This window comes from Schistocerca americana, chromosome 8 (genome assembly GCF_021461395.2).
Source record: "Schistocerca americana isolate TAMUIC-IGC-003095 chromosome 8, iqSchAmer2.1, whole genome shotgun sequence".
NCBI classification, from domain to species: Eukaryota; Metazoa; Arthropoda; class Insecta; order Orthoptera; family Acrididae; genus Schistocerca; species Schistocerca americana.
The window spans coordinates 101230128-101253682 of record NC_060126.1 but is presented as its reverse complement, the minus strand read 5'-3'; the positions used below and the strand labels follow the sequence as shown (position 1 = coordinate 101253682).

Here is a 23555-nt window from a genome sequence, read left to right as displayed (position 1 = left end):
ACGATTGCTTTCTATATATTTTAACCACCTTTCTGGCAGTTTGTGGATACCACGCCAATAGAAATGTTCGTCTTTTGAAGCAGACCAATCAGACATCCAATTTTTGACTTCTTCGTAGGAATCGGTGTTCCTCAGCCAATGCGTGTCCCATTGATGAAAACAAATGGTAGTTGGAGGGGGCCAAGTCTGGTGAATACGGGGGGTGGGGTAGCAGCTCCCAGCTAAGTGTTTTGATTGTATCCTGAACCAGTTTTGCTTTGTGTGCAGGTGCATTGTCGTGTAAAAAAATTACTTTGCCATGTCTTCTGGCCCATTCTGGTCTTTTTTTGATCAATGCATAGTTCACATTGATCATTTGTTGTCTGTAGCGATTAGTATTCACAGTTTCACCAGGTTTTAGAGGCTTGTGATACACCACACCTTTCTGATCCCACCAAACACAGAGCGTTGTCTTCTTGCCAAATCAATCTGGTTTTGCAGTCGATGTTAATGGTTGTCCCAGATTAACCCATGATTTTTCCTGTTCAGGATTCTTAAAATAAAACCATTTTTCATCGCCAGTAACAATTCAATGCAAAATTGATTTTCTTTCATGCCTTTGAAGCAAAATTTGACAAATGGTTTTTCGGTTTTCCATCTGTCTTTCATTCAATTCATGTGGCACCCATTTTCCACACTTTTGGATCTTTCCCATAGCTTTCAAACGGTCAGAAATTGTTTGTTGTGCAACATTTAGCATTGTGCCATTTGCTTTTGACTCAAAGTATCATCTTCATCCAATATCGCTTGCAATTCAGGTCTTCGAACCTTTTTGGTGGTCTTCCACGTTCTTCATTTCTTACATCAAAATCATTATTTCTGAACCATTGAAACCATCTTTTGCATGTTGCTTCTGATAGGTCATGATCACCATATGCCTCGACAAGCATTCTATGCGACTCTGTAGCACTTTTTTTCAAATGAAAACAAAAAATTAATGCTTTCCACAGATCATCACTTTCTGGTACAAATTTTGACATTGTTAACATGATGAAAACATGTGATGTTGTTTGTTCCATGACTTGATGTATAATAAATATCTTTGACAGATGTCATACCAACCAAACAAACAAAAAAAAAAAAAAAAAAAAAAATCTCGTTCACAACAAATGTTCCCTATCGACACATTTGTTTCTTAACGCTCATTTCATACCGGTACACCTGGTAGTTTGTGGTCAGGAACAGCATTACACCCTTGTCCCACATAACCTACACACTTGGTCTAGCTCTGTGTGATACTTGTTGTTACTGTGCATAAAGTGTGTCATGAAAAGACATCAGTTTGATCATGCTCAAGTAGCTAGTCAGTAAAATGTAAGGGAAAACTTGTCCCTGCAGAGGAATATAAAAAAAATGTTCCCAGTAATGGATTCACTGATTGGATAAATTTATTATATATAGTGGAGAGTACTTTGAAGGTGATTAGGCTGTATTGGGAGGAGGGGGGGGGGGCGGAGGTGACTAGAACACTCTTGAACAGTTCGTAGATAATTTCCAGCACTTAATGGATATTTTTCATCCACAAATTGCTTGTGCATGTGAGGAAATGCCACTTGTAATATGGGTTAGTTGGTTCACAAGTTTCTAGGAGAAATATCATGCCCAGTAAAGTAATGATGCTCAGACTACTTTGTTTTTCTTTAATCATTTGTATTAAAAGTTGGTATATATTTACATTGTGTTCCTTAAGAAACATCAGTATTTGGAAATTTTGCCTGTTGCTTTCAACTTTTGGCAATAAATTACAATCTTTTGATGTTTTCTGTGTTGGCCTACTTTCACGTGGCTTATATTATACTCGCCACACCTCGTCATTCTACACCTTTCTTTACCACTTCTTCCCTCCTGCTTCTGAAGCTGCTTCCTTCACTTAAAAAAGTTAGTGGAAATTGTGTGTATATTGTTACAAGTCAAATGTACATTGCTGTTTGTTTCTTTGATACCTAACAGATATTTCCCTTTATCTCTCCCCATATCTTTCCCCTCTGTGAAATATGTTAAGTGGACCTTTGTTGTATCTTCAGCTGGTAATGGAATACTGCCTGGGGTCAGCATCAGATATAATTGAAGTTCACAAGCGACCGCTTAAAGAAGAAGAAATATCAGCTATCTGCGAGGGTGTGCTACGTGGCCTTCATTACTTGCATTCTCTGGGGCGCATCCACCGTGATGTCAAAGCTGGAAATATCCTCCTTACAGAAAATGGAACAGTTAAGCTGGGTACAATGCACAATTGTTTTTTTATATTACTGTACTTCATATGGATTTTAAAATAAATATGTGAGCACACTAATTGTATTCTGCACTAACTAAACTAAAATGACATATCAATGGTTGGCAATGAAAACCTTGTAATTTCAGTTACCAGTAACTCTGTTACCAAAGATAGATTTGAAAGTGCCTGGATTTCTGTAATTTGCCAATAACTAGGCTTTTACTATATAGTTACACACATAGGAACTTAATCTGTAACTCTTAATATTATTTTTTAAGAAACCATTTTTGCTTCTCCTGTGAAATTTAACAAAATGGAATTACAAGGTTTTCATTGCCTACCATCGAGATATTTAGTACTTTCATATAACTGGATAGAGCCAAAGAAAGATGAAAGCAACTTTTGTTTATGTCAGAAGACTAAGACAGATGCAACAGTAATATTACACTTGTTAGTTCATGAAATCTTATAATTATTTTATCTTGCAAAAGAAAAAACTTATGGAGAAAAGCAGACCATACAGTAATTATGTACGAAAGTCGATCATGGCCTTGGATGAGGAAAGACAATATAAGACAGGATGCATTGCTCTTTCATCCTGTTCTTTGGGCTCTCTCCATCAGTGGTCCTGTGAATGCCTCCTCATTTAATTCCTCAGTAGCCTCATTTCTGCGAACTCTTCCCTCTTTGTGGTCCAAATGAATTAATCTCTGATGCACACGCAAGAGAAAGTGGAGGGGGGGGGGGGAGGTGGTTTGTATTCTTAATTTTATCAATTCCTTCAGTAAGAAGCAGATGTTGCAAACATAAATATTCAGTTACATTAATGCAACACTTAAAAAGAAATGCTTAAAGCAATGTGAGACACCAAATAAAATTTTACAAATCCATGGCTGTTTGTATGCTGCTATATTGATACAAAGCCTAATGAAAGGCAGAAAGAGTATTACAAACAGTGCAGATGAGGATTTCGAGAATAGAAGGGTACGCAGGAGTAAACAGAAAAAGAAATATAGAAATAAAGACAGAAATACCAAGTAGAAGAGATTGGGTGCAGGACTACAGAACAAAATGGATGCTGACATTTCATTCCCCTCCCTGCTCTTCTCCCAAAAAGAGTGAGGGGGAAATGACTATTTCAAAGACTCCTTATGAGCCCTAATTTCTCTTTATCTTGTCATCTAATAAACTGCATTATTTAAAATGATATGGCGTGTGACAAGTTGCGACAAACTATGATCAGAACACCACATCAGCAGCAGTGCATTATGTACAAGTGTGAGTCAAATGAAAACCTTAAATTTGTAATGACTAATCGAAATTTCGCGCCGTTATCCTGCAAGTTAGTAAGTGTGCTACAAACAGCGTGCAGAATGGCCTGTAGGTGGCAGCATAGTGCAGATGCACACATTCCGTCACAGTATCAGTATAAAGATGGCCGCCGCACTTGCGACTTGCACCAGGGAAGAACAGCATTCTGTTATTCGGTTTTTTAGTAGTGAAGGTGTGAAACCTATTGAAATTCATCGACAAATGAAGGTTCAGTACAGTGATGCAAGTTTGTCACAGCAGCAAGTCTACGAATGGAGTAGGAAGTTCGCAAATGGTAAGAGTTCAGTGGAAGATCCCCCTCGTCCAGGTCAGGCACAAGAAGTTGTGACACCACAGAACATTGCAGCAGTTGAAGCAATAGTGAAGGAAAACCACTGTGTGACACTGAAAGACATTGCAGCATGTTTACAGATTAGTTATGGGTCAGCACACCACATTGTGCATGATGAGCTCCAGTTTCACAAAGTGTCTGTAAGATGGGTGCCACAGCAGCTGACTCCTGGAATAAGAGAACGATGTGTTGATGCTTGTGAAGAACTTCTTCAGCACTTTGAACGAGAAGGTGATGGCTTCCTTGCAAGATTCGTTACTGGGGACGAAACCTGGATTCACTTCCATTTACCAGAAACGAAGAGAGCGAGCAAGGAATGGTGTGATTCCTCATCACCAAAACCAAAGAAGTTACGAACAGAACCATCAGCAGGGAAGGTTATGCTGACTTTCTTTTGAGACGAAAAAGGCATCATTTTGGAGCATTACATGCATAGAAGGACCACTGTCACCAGTGCATCATACACAATCTCCTAAAAAATCATCTGTGGCCTGCAATGAAATCAAAGTGACGTGGATTTCTGTCAGCAGGTGTCCTTTCGCAACATGTCAGCGCAAGGCCCCACACTGCCTGTACAACAGTTGCAACAATCGCAGACCTACATTTTGAGTGTCCTCCTGATCCACCATACTCACCAGACCTTTCCCCAAGTGATTTCCATATGTTTGGACCACTCAGAGACGCAATGGGAGGAAAGAGTTTCGTTCTGATGAAGAGGTACACCACACTGTGCACAAGTGGTTGTGCAGACTACCAAAAGAATTTTTTTCTAAAGGAATTTATGCACTTTGTAAGTGCTGGAGTACTTGCATTGAGCGTGGGGGACATTATGTTTGGAAAGTGACACAGCAGCATTGTACCACTTCTGCACAGTAAATAATATTTTAAAATATATTTAAGGTTTTGATTTGACTCACCCTCATACTTAAAAAGGTTTCAAGCACAAGGAATATTCTTGGGGACCTCCAAATCTTTTGACAGGGTGTACTATGATGTGATGTGCAGTCTCATTAAAAACTGTGCTGGATGCTGTCACTTGGGCAACTCGTGCAATTACTAGAAATATACACAACAGTGTACAAAAAGTATTTATGGTAAAAGGTGAAGTACTAGAGGAAATAGTCCAGAACAATAAATATAAGTTTTGGTGTCTTATTATGGTACCATTTTAAACCCATTCCTGTTCATATATTCTGAAAATGATTTTTCAAGTGCTCTGATTACTACATTTGCCAATGTCACTTCTGGTGTCTATTGGCAGATGGCCAAGCCTTAGTGAAGCAGCTTAATTTGCTTTATTGAAAAGGCATGAGTTCACTTTGAGAGAGATAACTGTAGACTTAACATAGAAAAAATGAATACAATTCTCTTTAAACCAACCAATCAAGAAGGACAAAAATTGTGTTAACAATCTGTTAAAGACCTGTTTGGGATGTAGGATTTTGGGTTTATGTATACACAACAGGCTTTCATGGAAGCAGCTAGTTACTCATGTCTGCAATTTATATATTAAGGAAATTATCTCCATGATTAATTCAGAAACTTTAAAGACTGGGGATTTTTGGTTAATATATCTTTTCCTGTTTTAGTACTGCAGAGTGGGACATGACACACTAATATGAAAACGTTTTTCTTACTGCAGAAGAGAGCCTTGAGGCATAAAACAATTTTTGTATGGTAATGAGAACATTAAAATTGACAACAATAAGTTTTATGTTACAGGAACTGTTTTTTTATAATTTGCTAGCAGCTGCTCCTGATGTTGATGGGAGACACTGTTAAAAGACAACTTGAGCAGTGGTTTATACTTAAACTTCTATATATATCTTGGCACTGCCCTAGCAAGATATTTAGTTGTTAATTTCAATTAAAACAACTGTTGCACTATGGAATGTGTCCTACTACTTAACTATTCAATAGTGTAAAAAAAAAATCCGTGCGCACAAATAATGCTAAGGTTGCACATTGCCTACATAGGTAAAATTACATGTTAAGAGAGTGTGTATGTTGGGGGGGGGGGGGGGAGGGGGGTGATAAATATAGAAAGGCTATCCAAATCCATATTTAGCTGCAATGCAAGAATATGATATTTGGTATAATCAATTTTTTCCCCAAACAACTTCATAGCAAAGGAAATGTGAATCAAAAAAGTAGATTTCAGATTTCTTATGTGGGAACAAAAACATTTGCAAATAAATCTTCAGAAGTGTGGCTTGGTTTTATTTGTATAAAAGTATTCTTGTTTTAATTGCACAATGTGCTATACCATAGTATCGAGCTCAGTAGTTGCTGCTCCCTTCTCTACTCTTTTCGTGTGCACTTACACTATCAACTTGCATCACTCGTCTCTCTTTACATAGTCACCTTTTCCGCCCTCACCATATCTTCTATTCCATGGCTATAAGCCAACACCAAAACTCCATTTAAATCAACTATGCTACAGTACGCTGTGTCTTTTTCTCTTCATAGTTTGTTGCTGCACATTAATCTTTCAAGATATTATTGAGTGTGACATATCCACTTTCAGTGCATCCCAAACAGGTAACTTTGTGATACTAATGATTTGTCAGGATGATGATATACCTGTATTTAGGTCTTACTGCTATTATTTTGTGTTTTTGATGTTATGTGCCTGACTGATTAATGAAAGTTTTATGTCTGAATCATTAGCATTCGGCAGGGGTCTGGAGGAAAACATTTACCTGATTAATTTATGATGGTCATGAACAGGCACATTTATTAGTACTTGTCAGTAATAAGTCTTTCGTACACAAATGAAGATGTCCTCTCCTAACAAAGTATTATGCTATATTGTGTTACCCTTTGTTTTATCATATTCTATGTTATTGTATGTTGTTATCTTCTCACACAGATTTTGACTCTCTCTCATGCTTCCAGCGGATTTTGGTTCAGCAAGCATCAAATGCCCTGCAAACAGCTTTGTGGGTACTCCATATTGGATGGCACCAGAGGTCATCCTTGCAATGGATGAAGGCCAATATGATGGAAAGGTTGATGTGTGGTCGTTAGGGATTACTTGTATAGAACTGGGTACGTACATAAAAAGCACATTATTAACATTAACAGAATTCTCTATCAGTGCTTGATAGATCATGAGAGTACGATAAAAAAAGAATATACTTACTTGATGGTCTACAGCTATTAGTTATTTTATTTGTGAACTAATTTTTAGCATCTTAGGAAATTGTCAAGTGACAAAGAATTATGCTACATCTATCACCGTTCACTGGGTGGCTGTATTTATATTGGCCATGAGGATCTAGATTGGCTGGCACACTCGCTGTGCGTAATAAAGCTCTCAAGTTTACTGCCCGCCAGGAAAGTTCTCATGCTCAGGTTATTCTTAGTACCGAGAGCTGGCTGAGACCTGAAGTGGAAAGCTCTGAGATATTTAGCGAGACATGGAATGTAATTTGGAAAGACAAATTAGAGGCCACAGGAGGGACTGTGTTCATTGCAGTACATAAAAATATTATGTCTATTGAAGTCGAAGTTGAGTGTGACAGTGAAGATATCTGGCCACGTACAACAGATGTAGATGAAACCAAGTGAATTGTTGGATTTTTACTAGCGACCCAACAGTTCTAGAGTCATTCAAAGAAAGTCTACGGTCAGTAGCGTATAAATACGCAGTTCATGCGATACTAGTTGGAGGCGATTTTAACACTCTAAGCGCCAAGCCCGTAAAATTTACGGGCCTGGGATCGCGCGAAAATCACCAAGCCCGTAAAATTTACGGGCCGCTACATTTAATTTCATTCAAAACACTGCAACGTTATTTCTACGGGTTTGGCCAGCGCTATACGTTTTTCAGATGTTTATTAACAAAATGCGTCCATAGATGTCACGGCAGCGCTGTAATTCATGTTAAAACTTATCTTTGCGTTCTCAGTCTGTATATCATTCAGTTGTTTGTCATCATGTTTCGGCGCGGTTTATCAGACGCAGAAATTGCGGATTTGATCAATCATAGCGACACTCTGGATAATGTAGAGAGTGATTCAGACGATTCTGAATGCAATGGTGTGTTTGAAGGTACGTATTTCCGAATTTTCCACGTAATTGTGCAGTACGCACATATCTGTTGAACATGTGTAAACGATGTATGTAGTTACACATAATGTGATATTCTTTTTAGAAGACGAGATTGATGACAGTTTGTCTTCAGATGAAGACGAGAATGATGTTGAAGGTGTTGCTTCAAATCCAGCAGCTGTGCCGTATCCGAAAGACAGTGAGTGGACTGCAGTTGACACCTACCGACCTCTGCCTGTCAACACGACACCCAGGCAGATACTAGTGGATATTGATGAGTCGAGTTCTGTACTGGATTGCAGTAAAGTGTTCCTTACTGACAGTGACGTAAATGAACTCAAGAGACAGACAAATTTGTATGCATCACAGACAATACAGAAGAAAAGAAGAGGAAATAATCTGAAGCCCCATTCAGTTTTGAGTTCGTGGAAGCCAGTGACTATAAGTGAGATGAGGCGTTTCTTGGGTATTATTTTCCACATGTGTGTTTCGAAAAAGCCCAAAATTGCGGACCATTGGAGCACTAATCCTGTTCTTAGTTGTAACTTTTGTCCCCATGTCATGAGCCGTTTGCGTTTCACTCAGATACTGTCATGCTTGCATCTTGTTGACAATTCAAATCAGAAAAAACCAGGCGAAGATGGATTTCATCCACTTTACAAAGTTTTGCCATATTATAATAATTTGAAGGAGCGATGTATCCAGGCATATCGTCCCTCAGAAAAAGTGACAATTGATGAAGGAATTTGCCCATTTCGAGGTCGTGTGAGTTTCCGTGTTTACATGCAAAATAAGCCTCATAAGTATGGACTGAAAGTATATGCTGTTGCTGAAGCCAGTAGTGGCTATGTTGTAAATTTTGAAGTTTATGCTGGTAAGCATATTGTTGACAATTCTTCGTCTGCGGTTATTTTGCGATTGTTGTCTGACAGCAGCTTGCTGAACAAAGGCCACACTGTGTATTTAGATCGATTTTATTCCAGTCCAGAGCTATTTCAGCAACTGGCAGAGAAAGGCACTGGAGCTGTTGGTACTGTGAACAAATCCAGGAAAGGATTGCCTAAAGATTTAGTATCTGCTAAGCTGAAAAAGGGCGAAATGTCTTTTCGGCGTAAAGATAATGTATTGGCAATGAAGTGGAAAGATAAGAGAGATGTGTATACATTGTCTACAAGGCATCAAGCAACATTTGGTACGCATACTAAGAGAAATGGGTCTGTAGTATTGAAACCACTTCAGGTACTTGATTACAACCTCAATAAAATTGGAGTGGATATTGGAGACCAACGCCTGCAGTACAATCCGTTCCAGCACAGAACTGTGAAATGGTGGCGAAAATTATATTTCCATTTGCTGCTTATGGGAGTATCAAATGCATTTTGGCTGTACAATGCAGTGCACAGGAAGAAAATTACAATAACAGACTTTATAACAGTGCTTGCAGTTCAGCTTGTTGAAGACGACACACTTGAATTCATTCCAAGAAATGAAGGAACTGTAGGTCGGCTAACAAAGAGACATTTTTTGCAGCACATACCTGCAACTACTAAGAAGTATGCTGCTCGTGTGTGTCACGTGTGCAGTTCCAGGAGCAAGAAACAGAGTGGCAAGGCTTCTCGCAAAGAGACACGATACGAATGTGAACAGTGTGGCGTTGCACTCTGCCTGGAACCTTGCTTTAAAATTTTCCACACTAAAAAACAATATGATTCTGTGTGAAATTTATATGTAATACTGTATACTATCAGAAACATGTAATGTAGTGCCACAATTTTGGTTAAAAATAAATCACAATTGTATTCCCTTATTCGTATGACTTTTTCTAAATTCTTAAAACATCTAAGTGATTTCTATAACTGTACCTTAAAGCTGTGCATTGTAAAGTAGTTTCTTTCACTCAGAATTAAAGTAGAAATGTGCAGCTTCAAGATGGTACCAAATTTGCCACAATCCAAACAGTAGATTTGATGCAGTAATTTTTTTAATATTGGTAAAATTGCCCGGTTTCTAGGGACGGGTGCATAAAATAGGCCTGGTACAGAGAGTGTTAACCAGCTGAGTATAGCATGGGATGACTATGGATTCATTGCGGGGGTACAGAAAGACAGTCATGCAAAATGCTTTTGAACATGCTTTCTGAAAACTGTCTTGAGCTGCTAGCTTGGAGCCCACATACAGTGGAAATATCTTAGAACTTGTAGCTACAAATAGACTGAACCTTATTGAAAATGTCAGTTGAAATGGGGATTAGTGATCATGTCATTATAACGACTATTGTTACAGAAGTTAATAAGCCAGTCACGAAGGCTAGGAGAGTGTTTCTGCTAGATAGTGCAGACAAGCAGTTGTTGACATTTCACTTTGTAAGATGGATGTAGAAGAATTACGGGCAAAGTTTAAGCAGATTGTAAATCGTGGTCTGGAGAGTTATTTGCCTAGTAAGTGGATAAAGCGTGGTTAATACCCACCATGATTTAATAATGAAATTCGGAAGATGCTAAGGAAGCAGAGGCTGCTGCATTTGTGGTTCAAAAGAAAACACACAAATAACAAGCAATGGTTAGTAGGGATTTGTGCGTTTCAAAAAAATCTGTGTATGCTGCATATAACAGCTACTACTGTCGCTCCTTAGCAAATGACCTGGAAGAGAACCTGAGAAAATTCTGGTCCTATGTAAAATTGCTAAGCGGGTCTAAGGCTTCGATTCATTCCCTAGTGGACCAGTCTGGTGTGGCAGTTGAAGATAGCGACACAAAGGGCAAAGTTCTGAATTTCACATTCAAGAAATTGTTCATACAGGAGAATCATACGAACATACTGTTGTTTGATCATTGGACAGACTCCACTATGGACAACATAGTAATGAGCATCCCTGGTGTAGAGAAACAACTGAAAGACTTGAAAGCAAATAAATTACCAGTACTTGGAGTACCCTTATGGCATTAGCCCCTTTTCTAGCCTGCATTTATCTTGGCTCTCTAACCCAGCATGAAGCCCCATGCTACTGGAAGACTCCAATATATGAGAAGGGTGGAAGAACAGACCCACAAAATTACAGACCAGTATCCCCAACTTCCATTTACCGCTGAATCTTTGAACGTATTCTCACTTTCTTGAGACCGAGAAGCTTATGTTCACGAATCAGGATGGTTTTAGAAAGCATCGCTTGTGCAGAACTCAGCTTGCCCTATTCTCACGTGATGTGTACTGAGCTAGGTGGTGCAGTGGTTAACACTGGACTCACATTCGGGAGGATGACAGTTCAAACCCGGGTCTGGCCATTCAGACTTAGATTTTTTGTGATTTTCCTTAATTGTTTCAGGCAAATTCCAGGATGTTTCCTTTGAAAGGGCAAGACCAATTTCCATCCCCATCCTTGACACTGAGCTTGTGCTCAGTGTCTAATGATCTCGAAGTTGAGGTGGTGTTAAACCCAATCTTCCTTCCTTCCTTCCTTCACATGATGGGCTGCAAACTATGGATCAAGAGCAACAGATGACATATTTCTAGATTCCTGGAAGGCATTTGACACAGTGCCCCATTGCAAGCTCTTAAAGAAGGTATGAGCATATGGAATAAGTGTACAAATATGCGAGTGGCTCGACGACTTCTTAAGCAATAGAACCCAGTAGTCGTTCATCAGAGACAAGGTATTGCCAGGAATGCCCTAGGGAAGTGTGATAGGATAGCTGTTGTTCTCTCTATATATAAATGGTTTGGCAAACAGCATGGGCACCAATCTGCAGGTGTTTGCTGACGGTTCTGTGGTGTAAGGTGTCGAAGTTGATTGATTGTAGGAAAATACATGATGACTTGGACAAAATTTCTTGTTGGTATGATGAATGGCAGCTAGCTGTGAATATGGAAAAATGTAAGTAGAAAGAACAAACGTGTAATGTTCAGATACGGTATTACTACTGTCCTGCTTGATACAGTCAAGTCATTTAAATAGCTGGGTGTAATGTTGCAAAGCAATATGAAATGGAATGAGCATGTGGGAACTGTGGTAGGCAAGGCAAATGATTGACTTTGGTTTATTGGGAGGATTTTAGGAAAGAGTGCTGCACCCTTAAAGGGACTCTATATAGGATGCTAGTGCGACCTATTCTTGAGTACTGCTAGAGTTTTTGGGTTCTGTACCAGATCGGATTGAAGGAAGAAGTCGAAGCAATTCAGTGGCATGTTGCTAGATTTGTTACTGGTAGGTTCAAACAACATAAGTGTGACAAAGAGGCTTCAGATACTCAATAGCGATGCCTGGAGGGAAGACTATGTTCTTTTCAAGAAACACTATTGAGAAGCTGAGTGCCAAACTATTCTTCTGTCGCCAACATATATTGCATGTAAGGACCACGAAGATAAGATACAAGAAATTAGTGCTTATACAGAAGCACATAGACAGTCGTTTTCCCTCAATCTGCTAGTGGAACAGGAAAGGAAATGATTAGTAGTGGTACATGGTACCCTCCACCATACACCATATGGCAGTTTGCAGAATATCGATGTAGATGTAATTTAACAGGGACGAAAAAAGAAATTGTCATTTAAAAAATTGCAGAGCATCAGGAAAATTTTTATTTTTTCCTGAAGATATTGTTATATCAGTTGGGGAGGGAAGGAGGGGGGAGATAAATAAATTAATTATTATTAATAATAATAATGTTTATTTGTCCATGTTATCTTTACAGTTTTGGACACTGTCATTTTTTGTACAATTATATCAATATCATGTCATTCCAAGAATGAATATATACATCAAGTAGCACATCGTATATCATTCCATGCAATAATGTTATAAACACATTAGCACATTATATCACTCCATACATATAATGATTATATACATCAATTAGCCAATTATAACAATACCACCACTAATATACTGCAGCATGTAAAAGAATAAACTAACAGTACTGCAGCTCAGAATTCTTTTAGTGAGTATAAACATCTTTCTACCAACAAATTTTTCAACTTGCTCTTGAAAAGATTGCCTTGGAGTTGCTTTATATTTTTTGACAACTTGGACTGTGATCTGTAGCTTTCTTATTAGTCCGTATCCTATGATAGTCACTTTTGGCTTGAGTATTGTAATTATGGGTGTCACTGTTCTTTACACTATTTTCCTCGTTCTTTTTTACAAACATTATGGTCTTAAATACATACAATGAGTAAACAGTCAGTAATTTATAATTTTTGAAATAGTCCCTGCAGGACTGGCATATGCATATATTAGCAATTATCCTAACTGCTCTCTTTTGAAGCCTGAAAATGCAATCCATATAGACAGTTGGTGCCCCACCCCCAGACCTCGATCCCATATCGCAGATGTGAGTGCATTAACCCATAATCCACTTGTTTAAGGACAAGGGGAGCTACTATATTTGCAAGACGTTTTAGTAAGTAAATATTATTAGAAACCTTTTTACAGGTGGAGCTGATATGCTCTTTCCAAGTCAGATGTTCATCAATCAATATGCCTAAAAACTTATGTTTGTCAGATGTTTCAACTGTAGAAAGTGATTATGAGTATTATTAAAATGTAGCAAGAACTTTATTACTACAGTCTTGTCCTTATTCAGTGTAAGCTTATTCATTGTTAGATATTCTGTGATCATTTCAAAGTTCTCTTTGTTGCTTTGGAATGCTTCCCACTCTGCACAGCCCCAGCTAATAAAAGATGTATCATCAGCATAGTTCTGTAGTTTGGAGTTTTGTGGCTGTGTTATATCATTAATATATACTATAAACAAGAATGGTCCAAGTATACTTCCTTGGGGAACTCCACAATTGAGAGTTCTGTATGCTGACTTTACTGTTTGGATCTTACTTTCATTTTTATGATTTAGTTTTTTGCACTGTCTTCTATCATGGACATAAGAACTTAAGTAATTTTAGAGCTACTCCTCTTATCCCGTAATTTTCTAATTTAAATGATTAATGGAAAATCTCATATAAGATATGAAACAAATACTAACAAAGAGATAGAGGGGCTGGCCAGTACTTACCTCAGCTCAGTACAGCCGATAGATACACATAATGTATGTGTATCTATCGGCTTTACTGAGCTGAGGTAAGTACTGGCCAGCCCCTCTATCTCTTTGTTAATAATTTTCTAATTTATTTTGTTATAGTTATAGCAATGCAATAAGTCCGAATATCCAAGATAATTTACACTACCAATATAGTTTAAAGAGTCTATGTTTACATCTCCTGTTATTATTACCTATTTTTTGTTTGTTGATAGTTTATTCAGAAGTTGTTCTAGCTGGCAAAAGAACACTTCTACATCACTATTTGGCGATCTATACAGGCCTACAATTATTAGGCTGTTTTTGCCTACCTTCATTTTTACAGCTGCTACTTCAAAGGCTAGTTCCATTGCAAGATTGTCAACCCAGACAATTTTTTTCACATTGTATGTAATTTCTAACAAAAATGCCAACGCCCTCACCCTTGTGTATCTTTCTGTAGTACGCACTCACAATTTTATAATTGTTTAACTTAAAACTACGAGCCTCTTCAGACTTGCATCCAAGTTCATTCACAATATATATGTGTGTTTCACATTCTCCTAGAATTTCGTCAATTTGCTCTATTTTGTTGGTAATGTACTGAACATTCTGAAACATTATTTTACCATTTTCATCTTTCTTGATGCAGTCAGTAAAGCTTTCGCCTTTGTGTATGCACACTGAAGGCCGATTTACACTAAAAAAGGAATGTCAGTTTCAATCAAAAGCAAACTACTTTTATATATGCGACTACTGAGTTCGATCTTTTCAGTGATCAATATGCTTACTTTTTCGCAAAGAAAACGCTTAACCTCATAGTTCAGAACGCAGTCCATGTTTAGTATGCATGCCCTTATCTGGTGTGCTTATGTCTAGAATTAAACATTTTTCGTAACTTGAACACAATAATTTAATCCTGGCATTTGTTTTTCTAATCTCTTTATTTACACGTGAGTTGTACATTAAGTCGTGTCAGTGCGGGATGGTAGCAACAATAGTGTTTTTTGATTTGTTTCTTTCCAGAACTTCAGACAAACCTCCAATACACGAATCGGCTTCATTACAAGCCACATCATTTGAACTTGCAATACAGGCAACAAAGTCATTGTCATGCGACATTTTGCCATCTAAAGACGTGTTTATTACAATGTTATTTGTTTTCGCACCTGGCTTCACCACACTACTTACTTGGATATTTTGATTAACACTTTGTAAAATCTCAGCCAGCTTTCTTCCATGACTGTCAGCAAGCAAGAGTACATTGCACTTCATGGCGGAATTCAGAGTGGGGTTGCCGCTACCTTCGCGTTGTTTATTAAGTTTGTTAACCGGCTTTTTTCTATCTGATTGTACCCTTTCGCTGCTTTCACGATTTTTGATGCATATGGCACTACTTTTAGTCGCTGGCAGTTGTTTTCCGTTGCATTCGTCTTTCACCCACTGGTTTGTTTTCTTGGTCACACACTCTTTACATAGTTCGTCATCCTTATTGCAGTCATCACTACTATTCGACAGAACACTATACCTGTTTATATCTGTAATTATAATTTCATTTGCTGTGTTTGATGCCTGTCTATCGCTTCCTTTCCACTTCTCATAACTCAACATCATTTGTGGCTTAATTGTTTTATCATTTAGAATATGGCGCAACTTCTTCAGCTCACAGTTTTCATTAGTTATATGTGAAATCTCACATCTTGGAACATTTACAATTTTTTGTAAACTTGAAATGCGTTTGTGTAGTTTTTTCGATTTCACTTTTACAGTTTTCACTGGATTCCTTTTTTATGACAGAACAGTAACTTTTATTTACTCGTTCACTATGCATCACTACACTTGTCGCCATCTTGTATTCAGCACTGTATATTAATTACGTAAATATCAGTTTATAAATAATGTAAATAGTTCCAGGCAATGTCCTCTTGTAGTGCAGGGAAAAAAGCTCTTAAGGTGGTATAACATTTACAACTGTATTCTGTTTATAGTTTACCTATTTTGAGAAAATGGAAGACAATGAGTATTGAGTATTCTTATTTAAGTAAATACTTTGGGAAGTAGTATAACAAATAAGGTAGCCAAAAGGGACAGTTAGAATTGGAAGGCAGTGGAGTAGAAAGCAAGAAAAGAAAAGGAGGGGGTTGAGGATAAAAGGATGCAGGAACTGGTTCATCACAGAGACTTACTGTCAGCTGTTTTATTCCTGTTAGAAACATAGTTGTTGCTTCATTTCGTTCTTTTCATCTTTCATGCTTATTCTGTTCGTCTTAAAAAGAAACTTAAAATATGTAATGTAGAAGTTGTATTATTTGGAAGCAGTTGTTTACTATGCAGTGAGTAATAATTATTTCACTTAGCTTATGCAAATTATGTATATGGCACATGTGTAATATTTATGCATATACACATTTTAATGGATGTTACCAAAGGCTTTAACTATATTCTTATAGGGATCAGTTTTAACTATTCATGTTGGTGGTAATCCTTTGTCTTTTCAGCTGAACGCAAGCCCCCATACTTCAACATGAATGCAATGAGTGCCCTCTACCATATTGCTCAAAATGATACTCCTCAACTAAGTTCATCAGAATGGTCTGACGTGTTTCGTCATTTTGTGGATTCTTGCTTGCAGAAGAACCCAAGTGAAAGACCTAGTTCAGGCAAACTGCTTGGGGTATGTATGTACTGTTAATGATTGTAGAAGTATACTAAAAAAATTAGATGAAATGAAGCAAAATATAAAAGTGTATATATGTTCACAATTAATTTCTGGAAGCCAGTGTGGTACATGGGGGTTTTGTTTGTTTTTGTTGGCATTATAAAATAACTATTTTCATTAAATCAGATATAAGAATAGCTTTTGAAACCCAGGCTGTAGCATGCTTACATATGTAATATGTACAAAAGGAGTACAGATGTCCTAGATTTTGAAATGAAATTCTTCGTGCAGCAAAAGAAGGGAGTTGTTTGGAAGTATCAGGTATTTTTCATAAATAATAAAAGAAGTTATATGCTGTTCTCATGAGTTGGTTTTTACATTACAGTTGTGCTGTTAATATTAAGAGTATATATCACAGTAAAATTTGCGCATTACAAGTGCATATGTTGTCAAATGAATACCTTTTCATGCCTTTGGTGGATGCCAAGTAGTTGGTGGTTGCTATGACAGATAGTAAGAGAATGAGACTCAAAAGTAATGTGTGAAAAAGTTCGTTTACTTTACTTATGTTGGTTTGCTATGACAAGTCCAAACCTGCAAACAGTACAGATCTGTCAGCCAGGCAAAGTATGTATATACAGAATAGTAGTAGAGGCTGAATGTCAAGGCACCATTATTAGACCGCGAGCTAGACTGGGCAGGTGCAATGTGTGGCTTCATTAAGTCTGCTGCAGCCATAGCACTAGCTGCGAAGGCTGATGTGGACCTGTCTCAGAGGCAGGTGGAGTTTGGTGGTGCAATCACATGTTTGATGCTAACTTTGGAACATAAATTGGCTTTACTTGCAGGAATCAATGGCAAATAGTACCACATTCTTCTCCACCCCCCCCCCCCCCCCCCCAGAACCCCCCGTCGCCCACCACAAACTCATACACCATTGTGGTGTACTGGTACAGCTGGAAATTATAGCAGCAGGAAGGCCTGGGTACAGGTGCCACTGAGGAGGCCGAAACCGTAACTTTGGCGAATGACGAGCTCTTGCCTTAACCCTGACATTCGTCTTGCAAATGGTGAGGATCACCAGGGATGAGTCATTTCCCTCCATTGGTGGAGGTGGAGTGGCGACTTGAGGGTCTAGCCATCGGTTGGTGGGAAAACAATCAAGTGTTTCATTGTCCTGGACATAAGTATGAAAGCTAGAATCATCTGACAGTTTATGAAAACGATAGATTGCTATTTATCCTATAATGAATATGTTGAGTTGCAGACAACAGGCACAACAGAAAGACTGTTAAGGCTAGACTGACTTGCAGTGTGGCCTCAGTGTCCAGGGACAGCGGTCATATGTGTAAGAGTTGTGTTGCCTAATTCAGAAGACGACCTTGTGGCCAAAATTTTGCTTTTTTAGCAATCTTTCTGTCATGCGTGTCTGTAACTCAACACCTCCACTGTAAGGTGAGCAGCAGTCTATCCTTTCGGTATTAACAGTCTTATCCTTTTCGTAGTACTGTCATTATTCCATCCAGGATTTTTCAAGAATTGACTGAGGTGTTTAATGCCTAATCCGAGCTGACTGGTAGGCAAGAAAGCTTTGTGCATCACAATGCTTAGCTATTGACTTGTAAGCAGTATCATACTGATGATTGGAGAGGAGCAGAGATCAGTATTGCAGTTTTTGCGCCTTGCATGAGGGACCGGCTTTGGAGGGCTGAACATGGGAGTTAGTGGCTTGTGTCTGTCACAGAGTGGAATTTCCTGTCCTAAAATATTGGTGATATTTGGTCATATACAATAGCAAGAGCTTCCTTCTCAGTGTGTGAATAGTTGTGTTGTACTAAAAGTTGGGATATGAAGGCAGTTGGCCTGTCCAATGATCGCACTCTGTGCAAGAGGACATTGCCATTCTTGTAAGTGGCATTCCGTTGTGTTTGTATTGCTAACAATCTGTTTAGGGTCAATCCAAATGAAGTTGACCAATAAAAATTAAGTTGGTTGCTTGACCATTTTTAAATATTTTAATTTTTTATATGTGATTATCCTATAATTGAAAAGTTCAAAACAGTTTAGGGGGAAAAAAAAAAAGGCTTTCACCTTTACTGCATGGTGGCCATTTTTGTTTGTAAGCGCGCGATGATGTTTCAGTTTAGAGACGTTAGCAAAAGTATGAATATCTCTGGGCTGGGTTGAGTTACAACATTGCAATTGACATGATTGTTTTTAGAAAAGTTTCATCTACAACATTGTCTATTACACAAAATACCCTAAATTCAAAAATAACCAGTCAAAATGACCTCCAAAGTTTGGTATCCAAATTTTCAAAAATCCACTTTTTAGGCCCAAAAATAACAAACAAGGAGTGATTTATGAAAGAGTATTTTTTTTTCTGTAGTTAGAGAAAGAACACTTACAAATGTTTCCTTGATTTTTTATGAATTTTTTAAATTTGTAATTTTTCAGTTTTTGTAAAGTTTGGCGTTAGTTATCTCAGGTGGGACTGACTATAAAAATATGCTTTTTGCACAGTTTTTACACCTATATGATAGCAACATACTGTAAAAATTTCGACACCGGTATCTGACTGTGAACAAAGATATGTAAGGTACTGAATTATATACAAAAAGTGGAAACGTCACTGAAATTAACATTTATATTATTTTGACATACCTAAAATAAATATATTCAATTAAAATCCTTCAAGATGCGACTGTTCCTAAATCTGGTGGTGAATGTTAAGAACACTTATTTCTTCAGACAGCTTCTGTGATACAGAATAAGACCTCCCAGTTGCTGTGGTAAGTTCATGCACCGAAAGTTTCCTTAAAACATTTTTCATTGCTATCCAAACTATGTCACTAGATTTCTTTAATGATGTTCTTGGGCCAGCAGGGTGGTAAAAATGCACAAAAACATCATTGTTTTCCAAACTTATTCTTTCAACCTCAACCACTGTCCATCATACACACATGCCACTAGGTCATTCAACGTTACAGACAAAGGTGTAATTTTACTGACACAATGATCCTCATAAATTTAGGTTTCTGATGTTACATAGCATCGAACTAAGTTTTCTACAATGCCAAGGAATTTGTGGAAATGTCTTGTTCCTTTTATTGCTATACAGTTTTCAGGTCTGGTTTGAAGTGTTGTTTTCATATGCAGAACCACTTCTTTCTTGATCAGAAAATAGGTAATGCCTATAATATTATCCTTGCAAAAGAAATACATGTCCTGTACTTCCAGAATTTGGTCTGTGGTTGGTCTTTGTAGGCGGGCCTTACTTCACATTTTGTTGTACCTCCTACTTCATTACATGAATTTTTACCATGGCAAGATACAAAACAGTGCCATTCAGCCTCCAACACAGAGTATGCTTTGTAGTTGCACAGATTTGAAAAATTCTTTTTGTTCTTATACTGACTACCACTTCCATCTGAAAAGTATACAACATTTCAACCTTGGGAAAATTTTCTTTTATGTAATTTATTACATACTTTTGAAACAGTGTTGTGCTCCAAGTATTTGCTTAGAATGCAAATTGAAGAACTGCAAACTTCATCTTTCTCATTTTTAAAGTAGAGAATAAATGGATGCCTGGTCATTGACCCAGTGGTACCCTTGTATTGCACCCTGAATGACAAATGTAAAATTTTCTGCAAAATAAGCTAATACTATGCATTCAGTTTCATGAAGTTGTATTTTTTTGTCTTTCAAAAACTTACTTTGGATTTTAGAAACATAGTGATGACTTTTGAGTTTTTGTGAGTTATCAATTAAAGATTCCAAGTACTCTCTTCCTGAGATTTAACCACTGTTATCATTTCTGCCCTGGCATTTCATCATCATAGGCATGAAACAATTCAATAACCAGGGTGGACAACCGGGAGATCTGGGAAAAACCCAAGATTTTTTTAGAATTCAGGGAATTTTTCATTGTTTTAATTTTCAGTTAAATTTTTGTAACTTTGACTGGTAAGAACCAATACTCTAACAAAGAGTCCTACTGTATCTCACTACTGCAGAATAATACTGCAGCAGTAAAACATGGGGGGGGGGGGGGGGGGGGGGAGAAACAAAAATAAAACTAAGTTGCCAAGGAAATGCGCCATATACAGCAACAAAACACAGTGCTCACACAAGTGTCTGTCAACAGCAAAATGTGTCATCGGCTTTAGGAAGACTATGTAATGCTTCATAACAGCAAATTTCCTCCGATGAGCGTGACGTCACAACTGCTTTCTGTAGATTCGTTCGAGCAGTTGCTAGTGAGCGCATGCGCATGCACAGTTGAGTCGTGTATGACTAGTATGTTCTCCCACTTCTAGCTACAGAAGTGTGGCAGTTAGCTGTGTAAGCAATAGCAGCAAGCAGCCAGATGTTTCCCGGAAAAAATTTTACTGGTGCACCTAAGCTGTCAGATTCACACATGCGCAACAGGCCTGGATATAAGGTGCGGGGTGCAAACCAATGTATCTGCCCCAGCCAGCAATTTCTGGGTGGGGGAAGACATTGTTTCAAATAGCGCCTATCATCCAGCGCACGTCAGTCTATCGATTATTCATATGATTTTGAAATGCATCCCTGTTGAATAACAGGTAAGAAAGGTTACCTATTATCTTCTCGGTGTATCCAAGAAAATGGAATTTTGGCAGAAATTTTTTTGCCAGAACGCTACCTGGCAGGGGCCAGTTGTACAGTCCCCGGCTAGCAGCTGCTAAAGTTGTATTCTTGGAGTAATGCGGAAAATGCATTGTACGAACATGTAATAATGCCTAACCGGATAATAAATGCCGGTTAACTAAAATGGTGATTGTGGCAGGGCTAGTCAAGTTAACTGGAGAATAAGTTTTAACCCTGGCAGGAATACGTACAGAATTAGTGATGACAAGATTGTTTGTTAGAACGAGGAAGGAGAAGAAACGGGGACATCACACAAATTCTAGAAGAGTATGACGATTCCATATTTATATAAAAATTTCGTACTACTACCTTTCAATGTCATGCTTCAGAAGCTAGAACGTATGAATAAAATGTGAAACTATTTCCTAACATGAAACTTTTTGCTTGTAGTAAGCCTAATAGGCATTTGATATTGTTACTTCGTGATTATATTCTGTCGTGTTACAAAAATGACCATTTGTGCCAAAACTGTCGTTTATTCGGTGCGTGTTACAATTGCTGCAATATTAGGCAGACCTATTTCATGTTATCTAGCAGACAGTGACAAAATACATGTAATCAGATTGAGAAACCACACCAGTCTTGGGTACTATTCGTATTAATAGCTTTCTCAGTATTAGACAACGACATTTGTTTTTTTCATGTAGCAAAACGGTTGACGAACTTTGATGAGCTAATAGATTCTTTCCCAAAAGGAAAGCACGCCATGTAAAGCTGTACTAAGGTTAGTGAGAAAGGCAATGCAAGGACTTAAGGGTTGAAGAAATGTGTGCTGGCTTGCTTGTCTGTTGTCTTTATTGGTTTTATGTATCCTGTATTTAATTTTATGTCACACAAAACATGGAGTTATTACCTACCAGGCAATAAAGAGTGCAAATTTTCTGGAGAGCTCCTTTACTCCTGGTTACAAATAATACCATCCAGTATTTATTGTGAGGGTTTTTTAAAAAAAAATACAGGGGCAGGTTATCATACCGGCCAACTGGGAGCAGGAGAGGCACCACAGGAAATTTTAATTTCCACTGTCCTAGATATAGTTTGATGGCACCCATTACAAAATGTTATATGTTTGAGTTTCACAGAACGAAATACAGTGACATGCGATAGAAGAATGCCATGTGAAGAGGCGTGGCACTGCACTTTGGCACATTTAAGACAAAATAATATGTCTTACATTTCCTCAAACACATATGTTTTATGTATCAGACTCTTCAGGAAGATGTGCACTACAAAATGGGCATATTTTTGAAAAGCCGATATTTTTTTTTTTTTTTTTTTTTTTTTTTTTTTTTTTTTTTTTTTTTTTTTTTTTCATCCTACCTCAAACGCTCAAGGGATGGAAGGGGGTGGGGGTGAGGGGGGTCGCTACTATCTAGTATTGCCCTGGTTCGGAAATATCTTAGATCCGGGGCAGATCTACAGAGCAGTCTTAAATTGTAATGGGGAGTTGGGTAGTCTCACGTGGCCCGTGTTTACGCTTAATGATTTTGCTGTTTCCTCTTCGTTTATTGCTCTCACGTCAAATGAAAACAAAACTGATTTCTGTGACCGGGAGCTATCAAGTGAATTAAAATACATTCACATAATTACGGAAGGCTAAAATACGTTATTAGTTTCACATTTTATTTTATTTCCCGTTTCTGACAGTCAAACATTAATCGCATTGCAGAGCAATGAAGTTATTTTTGTCGATTTGCTAAACAAATTTGGCTTTTATTAATCTTTTCAGCTGGACCATCCAATTTATTGCCAATTTATTTGAAATGGAGTGTTTAATTTCACACTATTGGCTAGTTTCAACTGTTCGCTGCATGTTTTGTCTTCTAGAATGTATGGCATTATGCCATAATAAAGAACCAAACATGAGATAATGCAGTTCTGGTACTCCAAGAAAATTTGCATACAAATCTGGACATACCAGTGTGCACTTTAAGCCGAATGATGCATTTTAGTATGGTTCATGAAATTCTCATGCTCTTGGAATATCCTCTAATGTTTTTTTCTTTTATGACATTATGTAAGACGCTTGTTATCTGGCGCTCTATGGTAACTGCTGAAACAAACCTATTTCTAACAGGTCGCAGGAAAATATTGTGAATGGTGGTTTGAAAAGCGTTACTTTCGAAGTAAATTTCCTTTTACGTAAGATGAACTATGTGCAAGAATGTACGATGAATTTCTTAAATCGCAGAGCTTTTGACTCTCATTTAAAAATCAACTCTTTGAGTACGATAATTT

At 37.8% G+C, this 23555-nt stretch overlaps 1 protein-coding gene across 4 annotated transcripts in view; it reads left to right on the top strand.

The window, feature by feature from the left end:
• The window catches only part of LOC124545999 (serine/threonine-protein kinase Tao), a 230593-nt gene that overhangs the window by 36304 nt on the left and 170734 nt on the right, over positions 1-23555 (top strand). For all 4 annotated transcript variants that reach the window (XM_047124968.1, XM_047124967.1, XM_047124966.1 and 1 more), the window contains 3 exons: positions 2064-2259; positions 6816-6968; positions 16480-16655. In XM_047124968.1, coding sequence (XP_046980924.1) covers positions 2064-2259; positions 6816-6968; positions 16480-16655 — 525 coding nt within the window. The remainder of the gene's footprint in view (positions 1-2063; positions 2260-6815; positions 6969-16479; positions 16656-23555) is intronic.